The sequence below is a fragment of the Centruroides sculpturatus genome, unplaced genomic scaffold, assembly GCF_000671375.1.
Source record: "Centruroides sculpturatus isolate CEXI.00-Female unplaced genomic scaffold, Cexi_2.0 scaffold1137, whole genome shotgun sequence".
NCBI classification, from domain to species: Eukaryota; Metazoa; Arthropoda; class Arachnida; order Scorpiones; family Buthidae; genus Centruroides; species Centruroides sculpturatus.
In genome coordinates this window covers 70,283-91,908 of record NW_019385291.1, presented here as the reverse complement: position 1 = coordinate 91,908, position 21,626 = coordinate 70,283, and the positions used below count along the sequence as shown (strand labels likewise).

General features: G+C 31.1%; 3 protein-coding genes across 4 annotated transcripts in view; 1 reads left to right on the top strand and 2 right to left on the bottom strand.

The window, feature by feature from the left end:
- The first annotated feature begins 63 nt into the window (after positions 1–63).
- LOC111637252 lies at positions 64–1,190 on the top strand. Its single transcript, XM_023382696.1, has 4 exons — positions 64–113; positions 212–271; positions 348–539; positions 954–1,190. The coding sequence occupies exons 2-4, from the start codon at positions 259–261 to the stop codon at positions 1,133–1,135; spliced, it is 387 nt and encodes a 128-aa protein (XP_023238464.1). The 5' UTR covers positions 64–113; positions 212–258; the 3' UTR covers positions 1,136–1,190.
- A 134-nt stretch (positions 1,191–1,324) lies between these two features.
- LOC111637256 (astacin-like metalloprotease toxin 5) lies at positions 1,325–3,966 on the bottom strand (the record flags this gene model as incomplete). The annotated part of the gene is made up of 6 exons (XM_023382706.1): positions 1,325–1,536; positions 2,556–2,731; positions 3,432–3,549; positions 3,630–3,699; positions 3,786–3,871; positions 3,942–3,966. Coding segments are annotated over 6 exons (687 nt in total), but the record flags the coding sequence as incomplete, so codon positions are not given.
- Positions 3,967–18,197: 14,231 nt separating this feature from the next.
- The window catches only part of LOC111637257 (RING finger protein 150-like), a 66,559-nt gene continuing 63,130 nt past the window's right edge, over positions 18,198–21,626 (bottom strand). Inside the window, exons 5-7 of one of the 2 annotated variants that reach the window (XM_023382708.1) lie at positions 20,640–20,736; positions 19,783–20,209; positions 18,198–18,422 (exon numbers count right to left, since the gene is read on the bottom strand). In XM_023382708.1, coding sequence (XP_023238476.1) covers positions 19,808–20,209; positions 20,640–20,736 — 499 coding nt within the window. In that variant the 3' untranslated portion in view covers positions 18,198–18,422; positions 19,783–19,807. Of the gene's footprint in view, positions 20,210–20,639; positions 20,737–21,626 lie in introns of both variants that reach the window. The other variant, XM_023382707.1, reaches the window with a different exon arrangement.

Sequence of the window (21,626 nt, the reverse complement as noted above, 5' to 3'; positions counted from 1 at the left end):
TGTGATCATAAAGATAATTATTAATAATTAATAATTAATTAAATATATTTAATTTATAGGATCATCTGGGGGTTCTTTCTTTGAACTTTTTAATGACACGCGAAAAAAAGCTGGTTGGTTTCTTTAATTTATATTATTATTATAAAATTCTATTAATTCTTCTTTATTCTAAAGGTTTGTATATTTAATTTTAAATATATATTTTTTAAAGGAAAACTGTTATTTTTTCTTGATATATGGATAATCGTTCACATTACCATGATCGCAATTGGTAAGTTAATAATTGCATTTTACATTTATTCGCTTTTTTTATATCGATTAATTGATATTAAAATGTTTTTAAATAGGCTCATTGCACTTGAATCAATGTTCAGCAGAAAAATTTATACCGATATATCTCATTGTTGGGGGAGTATTTGGCATAGCAAAAAATGTATTAAATATAGTTCAGCACTTTCGAAAGACGGATGATGAAGAATTTAACGTTTTTTACTTAGATAAAATACTTAATGCATTTTTATTTTGCTGGTTTATTGCAGGTATGATCATTTTTATTAATAAATCATTAAAAATTGTAACATTTAATTAATATTACTTGTTATTATCCATGCTTTTTTTCTTATTGGTTCATTTGAATTCAAATTAAACGGTTTAGCGTTAATCTCGATTCTATTGGCTCATTTGAATTCGAATCAGCCAATAGCAGCTAGCGTATATATTATGCATCTGTTGAAAGATTGAAATTAATTAAATTAAATTTACGAATTGATTGTTATTAACGTCTTTTTAGTTGTTGACATGGTTCATTAATTAAATATATATATATATATATATTTTTTTTTTTTTATTTTACAGGTTGTGTTTGGATATACAAAGCGTACAAACCCGAATTCAACGATACCAGCGATGCTAAATATTGCAATAANTTGCAATTTTTTTTTTTTATTTTACAGGTTGTGTTTGGATATACAAAGCGTACAAACCCGAATTCAACGATACCAGCGATGCTAAATATTGCAATAAAGTATTGTATCTGTTTGCATTTTGGTTAACGAATATCACATTGTTTTTAATGGTTTTCTCAGTTGTTTTATGTTGCGCTTATGTGGGATGTTTATTCTGTAGAAAGAATTAAATATACCATTTAAAACTTCTTAAATTTCTTAATTAACATTAAGATTTAAGAAAACATAAAAGATATTTTAAGTAATTAATTTTAAAATATATCGAATGTTAATAATAACATTCAATATTATTAAAATCTATTCCTGTGTATCTTATTTTTCAATAAAATATTTGAATATAAGTTTTATTCGCCACAATTATATAATTTTTTTATTTTAATCACGTCGTGTTCACTTAATCCATATTTATTTTGTAACAGTTCCAATTTAGTACCATTTTTCCCTTCCATAGTTTTAGATATTCCATTTTTAGAAAAGAATTTATCTCCATATAACATTATGGATTCATAATCAAACTCTACCGACGTATCGAAATCCGAATTATTCCTTTTACTAAATTGTGTTTCCATACCTGAAAATAATACAAAATAATTTCTAGATTAAAATTTGTCAATTAGTAATCCTTTCTTTTTAAGCCGTTCTGATGGCCGAGTGGTTAAGATGGCAGCTTACAGCTCGTGAGGACGGGTCGAAAAACACCACGGTGTCTAGTCTCGAGTTATATGAATTACGTGGTATTACCTCATTCATTGAGACCATTTACTGAAGGAGTTCGTGACACGTGGCACTCCCAACAACTTCGTGTTGTTACTCGCACAAGTCGAGACTAGGCATCGGCGAATTTTTCGGGGGTAGGTCTCGTGCCTCAACACTCAGATGCTACGTTATGGGCTTAACAGAATGCATAACGAGCGTCTAAATGGGCTCCACAGAGAGGAAACAGTTTGAAAAAGATACCTTTTTGAATATTATTCCAATGGATGATTAAATAATCGTCACGGTCGGGTCTTGTATGTTCGTGATACAAACCGACAACGTGACCAAACTCGTGAACGACAATTGGAAAATGGTTACATCTTCTTCCTAATGATAGCACCTGTTTTCCTCCCTTTCTGCCAATGTAAGAGTGGCATCTGCAAAGAAATTTTTAACTAAAATTATTATTTTTTTGAAAGATGACGTTTGAATGCTACAAGTGATATAGATTTCAAAAATCATAAATTGAAAAGAAAAATTATTATTTTTTTTAATAATAATTTAAATTTATCACGGTGGGATGGCCGAGTGGTTAAGATGGCAGCTTACAGCTCGTGAGGACGGGTCGAAAAACACCACGGTGTCTAGTCTCGAGTTATATGAATTACGTGGTATTACCTCATTCATTGAGACCATTTACTGAAGGAGTTCGTGACACGTGGCACTCCCAACAACTTCGTGTTGTTACTCGCACAAGTCGAGACTAGGCATCGGCGAATTTTTCGGGGGTAGGTCTCGTGCCTCAACACTCAGATGCTACGTTATGGGCTTAACAGAATGCATAACGAGCGTCTAAATGGGCTCCACAGAGAGGAAACAGTTTGAAAAAGATACCTTTTTGAATATTATTCCAATGGATGATTAAATAATCGTCACGGTCGGGTCTTGTATGTTCGTGATACAAACCGACAACGTGACCAAACTCGTGAACGACAATTGGAAAATGGTTACATCTTCTTCCTAATGATAGCACCTGTTTTCCTCCCTTTCTGCCAATGTAAGAGTGGCATCTGCAAAGAAATTTTTAACTAAAATTATTATTTTTTTTAATAATAATTTTTCTATATGATGGATCAAGACCCACTTTTATATAATTAGCAACTAAGAAATATAGATAAACCATTAATTTTAACATCATATGTGAGTTTAAAGATGCTTCTTTCACACATTATAATTCCTAAATAATATCAAGAATTCCCATAGAACTTGCGTCAAATAATCCTCTTGTATGCTATGGTAATGATGGGGGGACATATTGATCCATTGAATTATTCAACCCGTTTTTTTATTTGCATTGCTAGAAATATATGTGATGCTTTTGGAGAGCCAAAGCATAGATTATTACAATTTAACATTATTGAACTCGGAGACCTCGAAACAACGAGATATGGATGGATGTTAGTGTGTGACGGGCATGATTTCTTCGCCCACTTTGAAGCTTAATAACTCTTGCGCCTTTTGTCAAAAATTCCTGAAATTTTGCAGGAGGATTTGCGTATTCGGCGGATTGATACTGATAAATTTTGGTGGTTAAAGATCACCTGGGTGGGGAGATAGAGAGGTCATGTATTTTATCTCCAGTGGGATCAGACTTAATCAAGATTATACTCAGTATTAGTACTTAGAATTTTTTATAAAACTCATTTATACCTTCAAAATTAAGCTTTCTAATAATTTTCAAAGTGTTAGAGAGTACTGTATTGCACTTACCCTGTTCCTTCATAAATCATTACATAATCCCGTTCGTACGTTCTATGTACAAACCTAATACAAGTTAATTTCTCATAATGCGATAAAGCATCATAAATTAACCTTCTAAGTTTGTATCCTGTAAAATATATAATTGCAAATTAATAAATCAAAATACCTAAATATTTTTAGGTACTTTCCCTAGACTAATTTACTTACTGACACCGAACTTGATCTGATAAGGTATTCTACCCATTGGCCAAGTACTATATCTTTTAATATTTCGATTCTATATTAAATTATAATAATTATAATGCATGATAACAAATAGATTTCAATTATTTAGTCGAAGAAATAAATTAATTTTATATATACTTGTCTAGGCGAACTTCTGGCTCCGAGAATATCTCCTTCAAACAAATTTGGATTAAGATAAAATAAGGAGGAAAGCCCTGGACTAACTGCAAATTAGTAATAAATAATTAAATATTTTGTAAAAAAAAATACAATTACAATTAAAACTTAACTTACCAAATATATTTAGATAAATTTTTAATATAAATTTTCTATTCATTTCTTTTTGTTATTAAGTAAATTTCAGTGCTACTTTTATGGGTCTTTATGCGTTAATTCGTTGAAAAGTATAAGCCATTTCTAAACATTGTTTGGAGTTAACCACTAACAGAATAATTATAGTTAAATTTTAATTAAGTGAAGATTAAATAATTTAATTAATTATTATTAAAAGTCGAAAATATTAACGAGAAAGAAACTACGTGGGTGTATCAAAAATTAATTTTTAAACCTCCCACTTCCATTTTTGTATCAACGTATGCACTTACGAGCTCCCGATGAATCTCACATGGTAAAGTTTCCTTTACTACGTGCCCCACAGGCCTCTTCCTCTTTTGAATTTAGTAATCAAGCTTCTTAAAAACGCAAATAAATCTGATGCCAAAGTGTGCCCATCAATGGCCGAGTATAAAAAACAATGAACACTGATAGTAGGTCGTGTGTTCACGCGGCTGTCTCGTTGTTTTTCGGGTATTCTTCACGTGTGTAGCACCAAAATATCAGCTAGTCTCCCCTTGGCAAGTCATCCGTGTGTTGCATTGCCTTATCCCATTAATCCAATGTATCCATTACAAACGATGACAAGGCCAGCTATCAGATGCCATACGCAGAAGACATACGAAGGTCTATACTTGCCAAAGCGTTTACATACTTCCTTCCACCACTCCCCTGAAAAAAACTAAAAAAAATAATTTTTTGATACACTCACTTAGTTTGTGTTTGTTAACTCTGTTAAAAGCTGTATATACTTCGTCTATAAAATTATAAATTGTTATTTAATGACGACAGTCCATAAATTTCGTTTAGAGTATTGATTAATGATCAATAAATTCGTATTAACGACTTAAACACTAAATTAATAATTTTTTTCATCCGGATTTTCAACTAAATTTGATTCGAAACAATTTAAAATATTTTGAATTAAATATATCATCCTATCAAAACAGGTTTATAAATGTCAATAGTTGAACGTAATTCTTAAAATTTGTGTTAAATGAATAAATTTTATAGCATTTTTCTCGCTTATATAGAACGAGAGACAAAATTTTCGTTAAAATCTTTCAATTTATGGTAATAAAAAGAGTGTATAATGTAGAATAATTGCAAAAATCTTTTGCAATTAACTATAAAATTGCAAAATTAGAATAGTCACGTACCGGGTGATCGTAGCCTAATTAAAGTATCTCTATTCAATGCTGTCTGACTGTAAAAAAAAAATGGCGAACCTGTAACTCGCAAATAAAACCATAAAAAACACAAATAATACGTAGAAAAAACATTGAATTAGCTGAAAAATAAAAATTTATATCTTCAAAACTACAAATTGTTTCAAATATATTTAAGATTCGTTTGATGGAAGAACACTTGCGATCTTCAACGCGGGTGTGCCGCCGGGAGGAATTTTTATGATAACCAGCCCCAATTTAGGTGTTAGACATGTTTATTATTTAATTAATTAATTAACAGTTTATTATTGTTAATATAAATAATTTTTAAATATTTATATTTAACTTAAGTATTGATATAATTATGTAAATTATATTATGGAAGTGACTCCACTAAACTAGCGCCATCTCTGGAATATTTTTTAAAGTAACAAAAAAACTTTAAAAAAAACATTAAATCAAAGTTTAAAAAAATACATTTATATTATTTTATTTATATAATAATTAAATGGAATTTTTAAGCTAATATAAATGTAGCATTTTTAATAATTTATTTTATTACGCATTTTGTATAGAAATTATTTTCTTTTATTACCAACAGATGGCGATAAGCGTCTATTTTAATCAGAGTCGATAGATAACGCTGCCAATAGCTCTAATGCTACGATAGTGGAGTAATAGATATTTCTGCCACTCCGAGCGCTGCAATCGTTTTGCGGCGTAAAGGTATTGAGAATCAGTTGTAAATATTCGAAATTATTTTAATATATGAAGTTATATCGTTTTTAACTCAGATATTTTAAAGGACTGCTTATAAGTACTATTTTAATTCGGTTTTGAACTTTATTTATCCATAAATGTAGTTAATATTTATATTTCTATTAGAGAGGGTGATTAAAAGTCAGTAGATTTAGTTCTTGGATTTTAAACAGAGGAAAAAGAGGAAATTCCAACTATTTAGACAACATATTTACAGGCACATAATAACTTAGAGATGATTAGAGGATGATGAGTTAGAGGTTGACAAATAAAATAGGCAAACAGGATGGAAAGAGTTCAGACAGTATTATTAGATATTGAGAGTAATAGTGATTAGTGATGACACAGAGACATGTTAGTGATGTTTTAGGCCTGTATAAACAAAGGACAGGTGTAGGCCATCAATAAATCTTCATTCATATTCTCTTTTTGATAGCGCAGAATATTATATAAATTATCAAAATATGTAAAGCCAATGGGAATGTCATAAGAAATGTAATTTCTTGTGTCAAAAATACAAAACTATTTCATCTTAAATACTAGTTCTCACTATATCGAATCGAGTAAAATTATATAGTACACTTTATGTAGTGTTAAAGGTAATAAATTATTTTTAAAATAGTTTGTCTTTATCTGGATCAAATTTCTATGATTATTTAAATGTGTCGTACGAAAAGCTATGGTTTTCCTAATTATATTGTCATACACATGAAATAAAACAAAACAGTAAAATGCAAATTTACTTACTTATTTTATCATTACTGTATTGAACAGATACTCAGAAAATTAAGTACAAAGCTTCCATTCACGATATGAAGCAATATAACAGTTTTAAACAGATCTTCTAATGCATTTAAGCAGCCAATGAAATTTAAATCAGATAAAGGCAAACTTTTTTGTTTCCTAACAAGAGAATTGACCTGTATAATAAAAGAACTTGCTTTATTAATTAGAAAATTATCGAAAAAACCTTTACTTTCTAATTTAAATTAATTTGTAAGTATTCCACCAAAAGTATCTGCTCCCAGAACTGTTTCCACAATTTTCAAAGGGTTGAGAACTGTTGCTTTAATACAATAAAAAAAATGTTTTAAGTTTTCGCTCTGTGGGCACCGAGACCCTTTAATCATACTCATCGTGGGCTCGACCAAGCTTGCAATAGGGACTGATGGTGAACCCAGAAAATTCCACGTGGCCAACAAATTGGCGAGGCGGAAACCCACGACCTCTATGTACATGAAGAAAGGCCTCTTACTGCCCACTGGACAGAAATATTTAAAATTAAAATGAGGATAAATGCATAGATGAACTGAAAATTTTTATTATCTACTCATTCTGCCATATTGCCTGATCATAGCCGCAACTTTATCCATGACATCAGCATTATAACATTTAGTAAAAATATGTAATGTATTGCAAATTAACTGTAATTGACCTCACTCAATGACACCGCAACTTTATCGGTCCGTAATGGTTCATAATTACATGTCAGCAATATCATGTGTTTTATTAAAATGTTCGGATGTGGACAATAACAGACCCTGTAGATTTACTTAAAGCTTTGCTTGAATCCTTAATCCTTTGGCTTTACCATGGTGAGTTTGGCCAGGCTTATAATGAGCCTGGCCAAACTCACCATGGTAAAGCCAAAGGTTTGATAAAACAATTCTCCTATGGCGGAGTGCTATTGTGTTGCTTTGCGGAATCCTATCAAACCAATGGATGGCAAAATCCATGGGCAAACCCATGATGGCCAAGCCATGATGGGTATACGTTAGAACACAGTTCATAAATAAATACAACAGCTTGATCACATAAACCTTTATGTGGCACACAAAATATAAGGAAAAAAGAAGATGAACAACAAAACGAAGCTAACTTGAACATGAAAATCCACAAAACACTTGCGCTTCGTCATCTGCCTAAAATTATAAATGCAGCAAAGGTTCTTCCTCGGCTGTTAATTCAATTTGTAAACCTTCTCGTTCATTTACAATACTGTAACATTAAAATGGTATAGATTAAGTAGATCCAGACTCATAAATGGTCGTATCCGGTTATGCCTTTTTTATGGATACCATCTGACTGCACATTTTTGTTTTATAACTGTAACTACATAATATCAATAAAGAAATTGGGCCGATGCCTAGAGATATTAAATTAAGCTGAGTTAATGGAGGGGCACCGAAGAGGAGACTCGTGCAGCCCAAAATATCAAGTAAATCACCTGTAAAGTAGTTTCTACTTTTTGTACAAAATGCGTGACGTCAAAATACTTAAGTATTGTTCACACGTGCTAAATGCTTGTTGCGTCACATTTCAATGCCTGTAGGCATAACGTGTCGGTCATTCTAATTTATGCTTTCCAGTTTAAGAAAATGGTAGTAATATAGAATCTAATTTATGCATTTATTCTTATAATAATCCTATATAAACCCCGATATAACGTATACCTTTCTTAAAACATAGTTTATATTAAGTTATAATAGTTTTCGATAGAATAATTAGAGTTATTTTTTTAAAGTTATTCTTTAAGGAAAATTAATTTTAATCCCTTTTTTAAATTAGAATTTAAGCCATTAACCCTATTAAGATTTTTATGTGTTAAAATTTTGGAGGAAAATTAAATTAACATTTTTTAAACTTATGGGTGATAACAATCAAGGCCTCTGGGACGTCGAGAGAGGCCTGGATATCTAAAAACCCTTAAAAAGTAAAGATACCCCTTTTGCACACAATAAATACAAATAAACCTGTGAACAACGGACAAGAAACGTAAGAAATGGTCGTCATTAAAGGTGGCCAATGTTGGAAAGTGGCCATCATTAGAGGTTATACTGTATTTTTTACTCCTCTCCTCTATGCCCCAAATGGCCCCCTTGGCCCTTCCATGAGAAAACCTGATAACAACCGAATAAATTTCATGGTGTATCCTTTCAAAATATCTAGAATCTCAAACGAAACTAGAAAGAAGGATACAAAAACGAAACGAATTAGTCATCCTCTTACACGTCATCAAATTCCTTTACTAATTTTTGGATCGTGGCCATATCCGTAAAGGTAAATTCCTATAAATCTTACAATATAAAATGTCAGCGATCACGTAATAATACGAGAATTTAGTTTTTAAGTGCTGTTTATAGTTCTTTGATCCGTAGTTAATAAGAGGATTTTATCGATCACTTTCGAGATGAATGAACTTGACGCGCCATTTTAGGTGCTCGAACTCTCAGTTTTATTTACCGATTTGCTTTTTTTTTAAGGTTGAAATTATATAAATTCTAAAAATTTCTGGTAAATTTAATTAAATTTTTGGTTGATAAAATTCATTTTGGCACTACTTTACATGAAAAACAATACAATTCAGCAGGTAATTTCTTTTCCCTTTTTACTAAATACAGCTTTTTTTTTTTTGAAATTCTTTCCGACCTGTGGGCACTAAGAGGACCTTTTCAACAAATCTATTATGGATTCGGTGAGGCCCACAATGGAAGGCCGGGGCCCGACGTATCTAGAGCGATCACCTCTCTCCGAAAATTTCCTGGAAATTTCCAGCCGTCCGGATTCGAACCCGATTCCTCAGAGCGATAGGCTTTCGGCCCGCTATACAGAATTTCTGTTGTAGAAAATGTGACTAAATTTCTGTTAAATATCCTCCTCTGCTGATAAAATTTGTAGTGCTTTTGCTCGATTAACACGAGGCATCATGCTTTAGGTTCTATATTATAATTACGCCCATTACAGAAGGGTCTGTGTTGCAATGTGTCAGCATGAATGAAAGATGGAGAAGGACACTCTACACTGATCAACTTCATATTGATCTTTTTCTTTATTATTTAAATAGAAGTTATGGGCAGCAGCACCCCTTCATTCGCTCATACCCATATTGATCTACCCGTACTTCGAATCCATAACGGCCACGAAAGCCCGCCGTACCCACAGGATATAATAGTCTAAAATTTAAATAGCTAAATAAAAATGCATAGCTTTCTGGAATTTCTAGAATATATATTTATAGAAATGTACATGTATACGAAGTTAAACTTTCATGAAATCATTGAATGATTTCTTGGCATCTATAAGCTCTAGCCTTGAATTTTGCCCATCGCGGGTGAGTTTAGCCTCAATAAATCTGCCAGGATACATAAAGAACGAAGAACAATGGTGGTGGGCACGCTGGTCACGTATAATTTTCCGGGTTTTCCTGACGTTTTAACGCCTAAATAGGGGCCAGTTTCCCATAGAAAGACTTCCCCCCACGACAGATGACCCACGTGTCGCGTTGCCGTAAGTGAATAAACCTTTAATATGTACCTTTTTATAAAAAATCTCGTGATATTATATAACATTTAAAAAAAATCAAATCAATTAAAATAATTCTTCTATATTCAGTTGAAAGTGACTCATTAACATACTTTGGATTTATCCTCTTGATGTTACATCACACGTAAAATTTCCTGAACGAACAACGGCTTTTGTTTTTAAATTTGAACTTTTTTCCGTCTTTCGAGACTTAGAAGGGCCTTTTATTATGCCAATGATGGTCGGTGAGGCCCGCAATAAGTGAGGCCGAACGGTGGGAGAAGGGCCTTGCGTGCACGAATCGATATCAACAAAAACTTACGATTTACACAAGAGGCATATCATCGGGACTATTTTAATCCTTCACCTCCACCAAATAATGGCACATGTAAAAATGTGGGGCCCTAAGCTATAGGTTTTTTTAGCTTATGTGGAAATACGGATCTGTTGAAAGTCATGAAAGTTTTAATAAAAATCCTGTTTTTCGATTCATGGTTCCCCAGAGAGATAAGGCTCACAATTTAATGGACTCGGCCCTAATAAGCAATCACAATTAAGTATATTTAAGTATAAAAAGCGTGGTGGGGCCTGCAAAGTTTATATTGTCCAGAGGCCTCCCACCGGTCAAGTTCAGTTTACACCGAATGCCCTTTTTTTTATCCTCTTTATTGTTCACATGTAAAATTCATTTTGAATATTTTCTAAATCACAAAATCTTAATTAAAATTTATTATAATAACAGAGATTAAACTGTTTCCATTCACACAAGGCTCATCAATAGGTGAGTGGATAAACACTGTTAGTTGATCGCCAATTCACCCCTCACCAGCACGGAGTTTACCGGGTATTCGTCGCGTGTCTAACGCCTAAATAGAAGCCTGTTCTTATAGAGCTACATGTGTTTAATAACTAAATAGGGCCTAGTTCTCATACATCCTCACGTGTGTAAAAGAAATCTCATTACAGGCCCACATAAGCAGCCAGAAGAGGTAGAGAACCTGACATACAGTATAGTTTTAAGCACTTTTAAGGTCCTGGCCTAATTTATTTACAGGCATTATAAGGTACAGAACGAAAATACTAGTAATAAGCAGTAAGAAAAGGCCTCTAAGAATGCGAAGCCCCTTACCATAGCCAGGTATGCTCATGCCTTAATAAGGCAAACCATCCGTTTGCCCGGAGGATTTGGGTTCTGAATTTATTAAAATTCGAACCCAAATCCTCCGGAGGGGCATGCCGATGACTTTAATGCTTGATTTGAATAGGATTATTCATACGACCGAGGCCCTAGTCATGCGCGGATTAGCGCTTAACACCTGTACTTTCAACAACCATGATGAATTTTTATAAAATTTAAATCTTTTTTTATGTAGAATTCAACTGTTCGAATTATTATTATTATTATTTTATTATTATTATTTAGTTTCATAATTGGTATTAGAAAATAATAATAAATCTTATTTTTATTAACTGCCAACAGATGGCAGCAGATGTAATCATTTATAAATAATTTATAATAATTACTCTTAATCTCTTTAAAAAGAATTTCCTGTAAATTTAAATGTTTATTTATATTCATTAATTAAATTGCTTAANAAATTTTTAGACAAAAATTTTAAATTCTCATAAAAATTCTAATTGAAATTTCATTCGCATCAAAATATTTATTCATCTATAAAATTCCTTAATATATTTTTAAGATTATTGCACTGTGCATCAAAGAATATTGTTTTTTCGTGGCATCTTATTTTTCTAAAAATTACTTCTTTTAGGAAAGTTCACCTGCACTTTTGGAGATGGTGTTGTTGGTGATTTTCTTTATTGGCTAGAAATGCCTTAAAATAATAATCCAATCTTTTACCATAAAGCTTTGACATTATTTGATTTTTGTTTATTTATTCCCCTCTGGAAGCGAAACAATTTTCATTGGATTTTTTTCTATCTGTTTTATATTTTTGTCTTGACTATAAAAAATATTTTCAAATTGCGACAGTAGCCATTCTGGTTTAAGCCAGTAGCGCTTTTCTCTCTGGGGGATCCGGGTTCGAGTTTCGGTCTGCTCGGGAATTTGTACCAGCGTGTTGATTCGATTATATCGGGCCTCGTGTCTCACTATACGGATGCCCCTTAGTAGACAGGATTACCATAACTCTGTGGCGCGTTATAGCTTCATGGGGTCCAGGCGAATTTGAAGTACAGTGTTTCGGGGAAAATTTTCTTATAGATGATTGGTTTGAGGCCGTCTATTGGTGGGCGCTCCAGGCAATTGCCCAGTTTGCCCGTAGGATAACACGCCACTACCATAATTAAATCAAAAAAGAGAACGAACACAAAAATATATAAATTTCCAAACTTGTTTTTTGGTTTATCCATTTTTATATAGCTTTAAAAATTCACAAGAATAAAAATTTTACATTCAAGAAAGAGGACATATCCGAGGATAAAGGATGCTCTCCATGAGAGGCCATAAGCATTCCTTCCTCGAGTACAGGGTGCTCGTAACGAAAAAAATTAAAGTTAAAAAATAAATAAATAAAATTAAAATTGCACATTTTTAGCGCACGATGATATGCGGATGAAATTTTATTATTAAGATTTATTCAAAATTCTTAATTTAAACACAAGAAACTGGGTCATTCATTAGTCATTTCTGGGTGAAAACAGTAGAATAAATTCACGTAGTGTTTATAATTTTGAATTAATCACGTACTAAATATTTTAAAATTACATTAACTATAAGCAAATTTATAAAGAAATAAATTCAGAAATAATCTTTTATTTTCAAAACTTTTTTTTTTAAATGAATGAATGAATGATCGATCTTTCGTGATGAGCCATTAAAGCTTATTAATTTCAAGCCTTAGTTGTTCGTTACACCGAATTTATACTCCAATAATATTTAGTAATGTACCATACATTTTATGCCAATAATAATAATAACAACGTTTTAGTATGCGGAGTAATTTGCACGAAAGATTTTGGCTATAACAAACTTATTTATTTCTATAACGTAATTACAATTCAATGGGTAACGTTAACCGAACTTCCGCCATGTTGTATTCGAACGCGACGACAGCGATTTTTTGTATAGAATTTATCTGAATAGCATTCTAACATTATATTTCCCTATTTTTGTCAACAAGATTACAATTCTATCATACTTTTAACTACTATATGACAGTATTACAATCTGAAAACATGATAAATTCCTAATTTTGCTATGCGATTGTGCGCGTCGCGTCGCGTCACGTCGCTCAAACAGATCAATAGATTTTAAGCGTAAACTTGTATTTCATTGCGTAATTACACATTCGCCAGATTAATTTCGTCATTGAAATAATACAGAAATTCTATAAACGGTTAATTATTTCCTAATAAAAAAAAAAAACAGCCTCGAGATGATCGTGTGCCAAATACATTATACTCAGATGATGGGTGCACGACCCGATATTCTAATGACGTCAAAATTGCTATCGCCGCCATCTTGTTTGCTTGGCGATAGATTACGAAATTCACTTTTCGTGCCTGTATCGTCCTAGAAGTTGAATAAATAAATACTACAATCAAACATTCTATCTTAACGAGATGTTTATCGAGATTTTTAATAATATATTTTCGTGCTATACTGTGACTACGAACGCTTTCATATCAGCGATCCGATTTATAGTTCAATATTCGGAATAAATCATTTTTAAAACGTAAATTTCGCTTTTTAATAAGCGGGTTACTCATTCGTTTATTAATAACAACTATTATTCCAGTTAAACTTATTTATTTTTAGCCATTCAATCTTTTATTTGATATGGCGATGCGACCAACCGCGACAACCAAAAATGGCAGAAAAAAAAACAGCGTTAAAGTTTAACGCTTTCAATGAAGTTATTTAAATAGTTTCTAAATTGTTTTTTTTTTTTTTTTGTATTATTTTCGTGTGAAAATAAGAATTGTTGTAATCGGATAGCACGCATAATAGCGCGTGGTTTTCTTTAATCGACCATAAAGTGTAACGGTATTATTTAACTCATAATATTTTGCTCAAGAAATCTTATTTATATAATTATTTTGATATCATACGATTTATTATTTATATTTTTAGATTATATAACGAATAAATTGCCACGATTTTAAAAAATTCTTCTTACAAAGTTGTCAAATTAAAGCCCGCGTTGTTATAATATTTTTTTTAAATTAATAATTTTATTCTTGTTCGAATTGAAATTAATTATTTTAAAAATATTTCTTGCGGTTTTTGTATACAAATTTTCCATTATTCCTTACATGCAAAAATATAATAAAAATATTCTTCCTCCTAATTAATAAAACATTCAGCTGGCAACGTTAACAAAAAAAAAGAATTTGACAATGACGTCAAACGATGTTTTGTAGTGACGTCAGAACGTGATTTATTTTTATGACTTTTACAAACGGCCGTTTCTACTTATTCTATTTCGAAATTATTTTTACCAAAATATAAATTATATTTTTGAAATAAATCTTCAGTGCATATAATAATAATAAAACATTTTTTTTTAATTTAACAGTTCTAAAAAGCATTCTATTAACGGAATAACCACAGTATTCAATGGCGCATCCATGCGATAATATGTATAAAATTAATTAATATATCATAAAATTTACGTTGTTTAGAGTATTCATATAACAATAACAATACTCTAAACCCTAATCACATTGATCTTATTTTTAACGAATCAAAAGGCGGAATTAGCCTGCTTTTCCGGATGATTCGGGTTCGAGTCCGGTTCCACTCTGTAATTTTTAGGGATGTGTTGTGGGTAACCTATTCCTTCACTTGTCTATTTTATTTGTGTACCTGGACGATCCCGTGAAGGGCACGGGAAAAGGCCTCTTTGGTGTTCGCCAGTTGAAGAGTTAAAAAAAAAAACTGGCTTTTCTAGTGAAAACTTTGATAATTGCTTACAGGCAAATAAGAATTCTCTATAATTCTAAGAAATTAAGCTTTTTAAAGATTGAATTCGCTACCACTATTAAAAACTTAATCTTTTCTCAAGGTTAAGGCTTTATCGTAGAATTTAAGCTGTTTTACTGCAATAATATCGGTGCCTTGCGTTTGCCATATTGTGTAATGTTCTGCATTTATTAACCCATCAATAAAATTGTGTTTCGGTTTAAATATAATCTTTTGAAAAGAATTTTAAAGTGAATTGATTTTATTTATTTTCATAATTCATAAATGGAATTGCAATTCGAAAAGTCATTGTCATGTTTCAACATACAGTGTAATAATGACTTTTCTTAGAATTTATCATTATTGAAAAATAAGAATTCAATTATTATCTTGTAATATAAAGTTATTTTATGCAGATTACAATCTGTTTAGCAATATCATTTAGGTACAAGCAACGTAGATTAAGATCTCGTGTTTTAAAGAGATAAGCACAAATATCAACTTGTGAAAGGTTGGCCAGATTCCTTCGTTTTAACTCTTAAATAGGGGCCAGTTTAACGATAAACAGTCATCCCGAGAGGCACTCTATTGGTAGATTGCCTTATTCAATCAAACCAAAATCCCCAAAAATTTTTCATGGGCGGTCTGACTGAAATACGCCTAGCTTCGTCCCTCACCGCCCCATCTCTCTGTTATGGACCTGATCAAACCTATAATTAACATTTATAAAAGTCCTCTTAGAACCAACAGGGCGGAGAACGAGAAAAAATTCAGTAATAGCTACGATTTTAGATTTTGTAAGATATTAAATTCTATAAACTTATATAAAATGGCATTGCGCGACTTAAAATCGCCACTGTAAGGAAGAGAACGTTGATGCAATGGCTTCCATTATAAAGTAAGCGAGCGATATAATCATCTTTAACCGTAATTTCAAATCTTTCGGAAACTTTAAACAAAGATAAAAGTTCAGAATAAATTTATATTGATTTTATAGTGCAAAATTCATATAAAACTATGGAAAAATCGCTGGGTCTTTATCTACGTTCGTTAACACAATATGTAAAATAATTTACGTACGGTTTTGTTCTTTAGTCTTAAATTAGTTCCTGGAAAATCATCGTAACCCGAACCGTCGTATATCGAATTCTAATTTCCTTTCATAAATTTTGAATTATACGATACCGCGTAGAAATGGCCAATAAAATGACGTGATATAATAATATACATTGCGCCATTAGGAGTATTCTTCTTTCGAGCAAACTTTTTGTCCCGTGTCCCTTCTGTGCACAATGACGTAAAATTCGGTGGAATCTTTAGTTTGTTTTTAACAATTGTATTATACTACTGAATTTAATAGAATTTAAATGACTATGAATGTAGCTATTAGTGATAGTATCCATAGGTGAGATATCATCTCCAACTTAATAAAATATTTTATACACAAAGACCTTAATAAATAAGATAAATATTCGAGTGCCAATTCTAGAAAAAAAGAAAATGGTTATCGTTGTCAATTTTAATCAGGAGAAAAAAATAAGATACTATAAAAAAATAGAATAGTAATCTATAATGTTACAATAGGTACTGTACGTGCAGGTGACAAGCTGCTAAATAAGTGAACTCGTTTCAATCGAAACGGTGTGTCATTGGCTTGTGTACTTATCTAGACGCACCCTAAATGATTAGGGTAATCGAAATCCCGAGAATATAGCGGGTCTTTTTATTTTTGTTAGTAAAAATAACATTAATTTACACGGGACAGCATGTGTTCTCCGGGCCAGGGGGAAAATTTCCGGTTCCTCCCCTCTCAGCGGCTGTATATATTATTATAAAAATTCTACAGGCAACGATCATCGCATCGTATTTTTCTGAATAATCAGATTCTAGAACAGTGTTTTCTCCTGATTATTCATTTATTTGAAATATGCTAAGATTACAAAATTTGATGAAATTGAATCTCTACAATAAATTTGTGCTGCAAGTGCCCCACTCTTGAATTATAAATTCACAGTAATCTTTACAGATGGGCGCTAGTTAACTATTCTAAATATAGCTTAAACACGTAGTTAACTAGTTGTTTCAGCTACCCTAACCAGTTTTCCTTCTATTTCACTGCATTGCCTTGGAGTAATTTATTAAGCAGAACGAACATGTCTCGAATTTATGAAAAGATCCATTCGATTTTTATCAGTCAACAAGTTTTAACTCGTTTTTGAGGCAATTGTAGTTTGAAAATTTTACATTGTCACTCGATAAATCAAATTCAAACTAGCCAATTAAGTTTCGACACGTACACGTGAAAAAAATAAAAAATACGTGCACTGTACTAACAGACTAACAAGTTTGTTTTGCACGGTGCGTTCGTAAAGTCACTCCGAAGTGGGCTGGGAAACGGAAGCAACTTCCAGGAACGGAGTAATGACGTCACAGGCAGACCGCGTGTCTAAGCAATTAGCGTTATGACGTCACCATTCGTTCAACCCATCACACTGTATGTAATGTAATGTTACTTTAAGCGCGTTACATGACTACCGGCGTATAAGGAATAATTTTTACAACACACTACGACTATGTTGCCAACTTTCTTCTACAAAAGAGAACAGCACGGACACCGTTAATGTCCTCTATTGTACATACTGTAAATTGTTTTAAAAAAATCTCTTCTATGTTAGATTATATTCTTATAAAGTATATAGAAATTAGGTAAAAGTTTGAAGTGTTCTTTAACTGATTTCTAATATATGACCTGGAACATATCCTAAAATTTCTAATGTTAAATCTATAGTATACTTTAATGTATAGCTTTGGCCTTGAAGTGTTTACAGATGATAACTGACTCTATTATCTATTTTATTAAAACATTAAGAATGTTATATTGTAATAAAATGGAATATTTCAAGTATATTTAGGAGGAATTTCTTAATGAAATTCTCATTGTCACTTGTTGATTATATATAAACTAAGTTAAATTAAGATTATAAGATATTTTTTTTTGTGTGGTTGAAATTTATAGATGCCGCATCCTCTATTGAATACAGAAAGATCTTTAATATGAAATCACAATAAGAAAAAAAAAAGATTCTTTTTAATAAGCACATAAAACATTTTACAATATACATAATACTGTACACAGAATATGAATCACCTAATTCAGATATTTTCTTTTTTATTTTTTTAAAAAAAATTTACAAAAGTTCCACTGATTATGACAATTTTTTTTTTTTCCTCTTTAAAACAGATTTGGTTGGCATAGATGGGAAAAATAATTCTTCCAAGATTTGACTGGAATTAAAATAATTTTTTTTTAAAGAATAATGAGATTGAATAATAGAAATTTTACTGTTATTTTTCATTATAAATCTTAATAATAACCATATATACATCACAACATCTATTGCTTTTAAACACCAATTTTATATATATATATAATTTTTTCTCATTGAGTTATGGCACGTATAGTAAAATGGAATTTTATTAAAATCTACCTTTTTTTAAAAATACTTCTTTTTTGATATTTTCATTTCTGCAGAAACTATGCCATATTTTCTTTTATAAACACAACTTATAAATGCCTTAACTTACTTTGCATATTGTATTTAAATAGAAGTTTAACATACATTTATTTAATTTCTTTTTTCTGGATTAAATCTATACCTTGTTAATTTTTATTTTTGTTATCAAACAGATCTTGTTTAAAATTACGTACATGAAGAGTTTTTACAAAATATCACATGGGAATATGTATTGGATGTGGCAGCGACCGCATCCGCGGGGGAATCTTTGTTTCGAATTTCCCGCTCCGGAAAAGGTAACGAAACTCGTGGTGAAATACTGCTTATTCATTTACATAGTTAAGGCAAACTTGTTCTTACACCTGGCTCTTTCAGAATAATAAAATAATTGAAATTCCGTTACTTCCTATAAAATTAAAACCCCGACACAATAGTGTTTAAATGTGGGAAGTTGCCGTCAGCCTGGCAACCTAAACCTTCATTTTATCCACAAAATGACATGAATATGTTTAATTGTAAAATATACATCAATAAAATTTTAATACAAATTCCCAATAACTTTTATTTATCGGATCATCTTGAAGTCTGAAGACGTTAAGAGGATCCAATTTTCTTTCTATGACCTTTTATTTAACTTATAGTACTTTGTACCACATAATATGAAAAAATAGTTCATGTTTAATATGCATGATTTTTTTGAAAATTACATACAATTTTTATTGTTGTTGAGCTTTAAAATTTCTTAAATTTATGTATTCTTCATCTATAAAATGTTTCAAACACCACAAACTTAATTTCTGCTGCAGATGTTATGTTCAATTTTTATGGAAAGATTAAATGAATATATTGTATGTGGTACACATTTTCATTTTAATTTAAAACTGAATTATGTGCTAATTACTAAATAACAAGGTATCTGTACAAATAATCTTAAATTTGGATACTTAAAAATATTTACAAATTAATAGAAGTAAAAGATTTAAGAGGAAGATGTATAAATTGTAATTAAATAAAAACATCACAGGAATATGGAACGATTTCTTTTTTTTTTTTTTTTTCGGACCGTAATTTGGTTTGTGTATTTTTTCTTTTTTTTTGACTACTTGTTAACGAGAATGATTAATTCTTACTTTTAAAATACTTTATGACATTGTATTACATTTGTTGGTTCAAAAATAATGTCGTGCCCGAAGGCTGCTGCACAGGCTGATCGTGATACTTTTGGGATTTTATCCAAGATGCGTCGTCTTGGACAGGAAAGAGCTCTGTGTCTGTGTCTTCATTCCAGTGAAGGGAAGAGATGGGCGAATTGCTAGAGACCGCAGTCGAGGAACATGCTGGATTGATCAGTATGTTATCTACTATAGCTACAGAATGATTGATAGAAAAAGGAGAATTGTTTGCGGCATTTCTGCCCTGAGCTGACGGAGACGAAGACGACGACGAAGTCGAATGATAAATTGGCACTCTGATGAGATCTCTCTCCCCTATTGCTCTGGACTGGCTTCGTGGTTCCAGAATATCTAAGTTATAGACACTCTCTCTGCTACCAGAAAACTTTAAAGAAACAAACAAAAATATAATTATTATAAATTTAGGATATTAAATTATACATTAAATTTTGTTATCTTCATTCTAATCTTTCTTAAATATCTGTTTAATTAGATCATTAAAATGCAATAAAGCAAAGTTAAAGACCACTTATCTCTATTAATACATTAAAGGTTAACGAACTGTTAATGTACTATACAATCTTCTAAACTATATTTAAAACAAACAGTTACAGTTAACTAAAATGAGCCTAATAAAACCGAAGTTCGTTTGGCTTTGTGAACGCTTAAAAATCTTAATAAAGTTTACTTTTACATAGTGTTCATTGTATACTTTGTAAAGTTATATTTTTTTGTTTAATACAAAAATACTGATCTGAAGTTTAAAGAAAATTAATTTATATTTCTATAGAAATAATGCATAAAAATTTACTTACCAGTAAGCCAAAATATTTTAAAATGTCCATTTTACACATCGGACAAGAACGTTGCTCCAGGAGCCATGGATCAATACACAATTTATGAAAAGTATGGCTGAAAAATAAGAGACACATACGTAAATTAAATTTTTCATTACTATATTACAATCAAAATATAACGACAATATTAAAATTATTTATTTTATTTGGAACCTCTGCCAGATTGATGACAACATTTTATTTAAACACAAGGAAATTTGCTCGGCTACCTTGATCCAGGCCGTACGAAAGACACTTCACCATTACAACAAATGTGACCCTTTTCTTAATTGCAAAATGACATCAAGGCCACAGGAAAAGTTATTGACTTATCAACAAACACTAGAAAGTGAGGAAATTTAAAACCAGATAATGTTTATATGTATGTAAATTAATAAGCTTCTTTATCATTCTTCTTTTTCAACAAATAATAAATCACAATTTTGTTGCAAAATGTAAGGAGATTCAGAATTTGTTTCTATTTATACTATTATAAAATAATTTTTGTTTCAAGGATAGAAATTCTGATAATGTTGAATCGCAAGCTTCTTCCTACAGTTTGATACATGCTTTTAAATAATAATAATGACCATGGCTGGATTAACCATTAGGCAAAATAAGCATCAAGGAAAGGGAACACCACAAATTTTTCATTGCCTTATTTACCATGGACCATATGATGCAAAATTGCAAATGGTACAGCTGAGCAGTACATGAAAAAATTAAAGTATTTGATGTCATATAAGACTCACTTTTTTATTTTTAAATGTATCAAAAATGTATTTTATGTTTTATTATTGTTTATATTTTGAATTACATACACACTTTATGAGCACATCAAAATCTTCTAAGTGTTTAGAGCCTATAAAAGTCTTAATCTGGCCCTGATGGTTACAATTTTATAAATGACAAAATTTATAAGTTAAATAATTTTAATTTAATCTTTACTCAAACTAATACTGATCA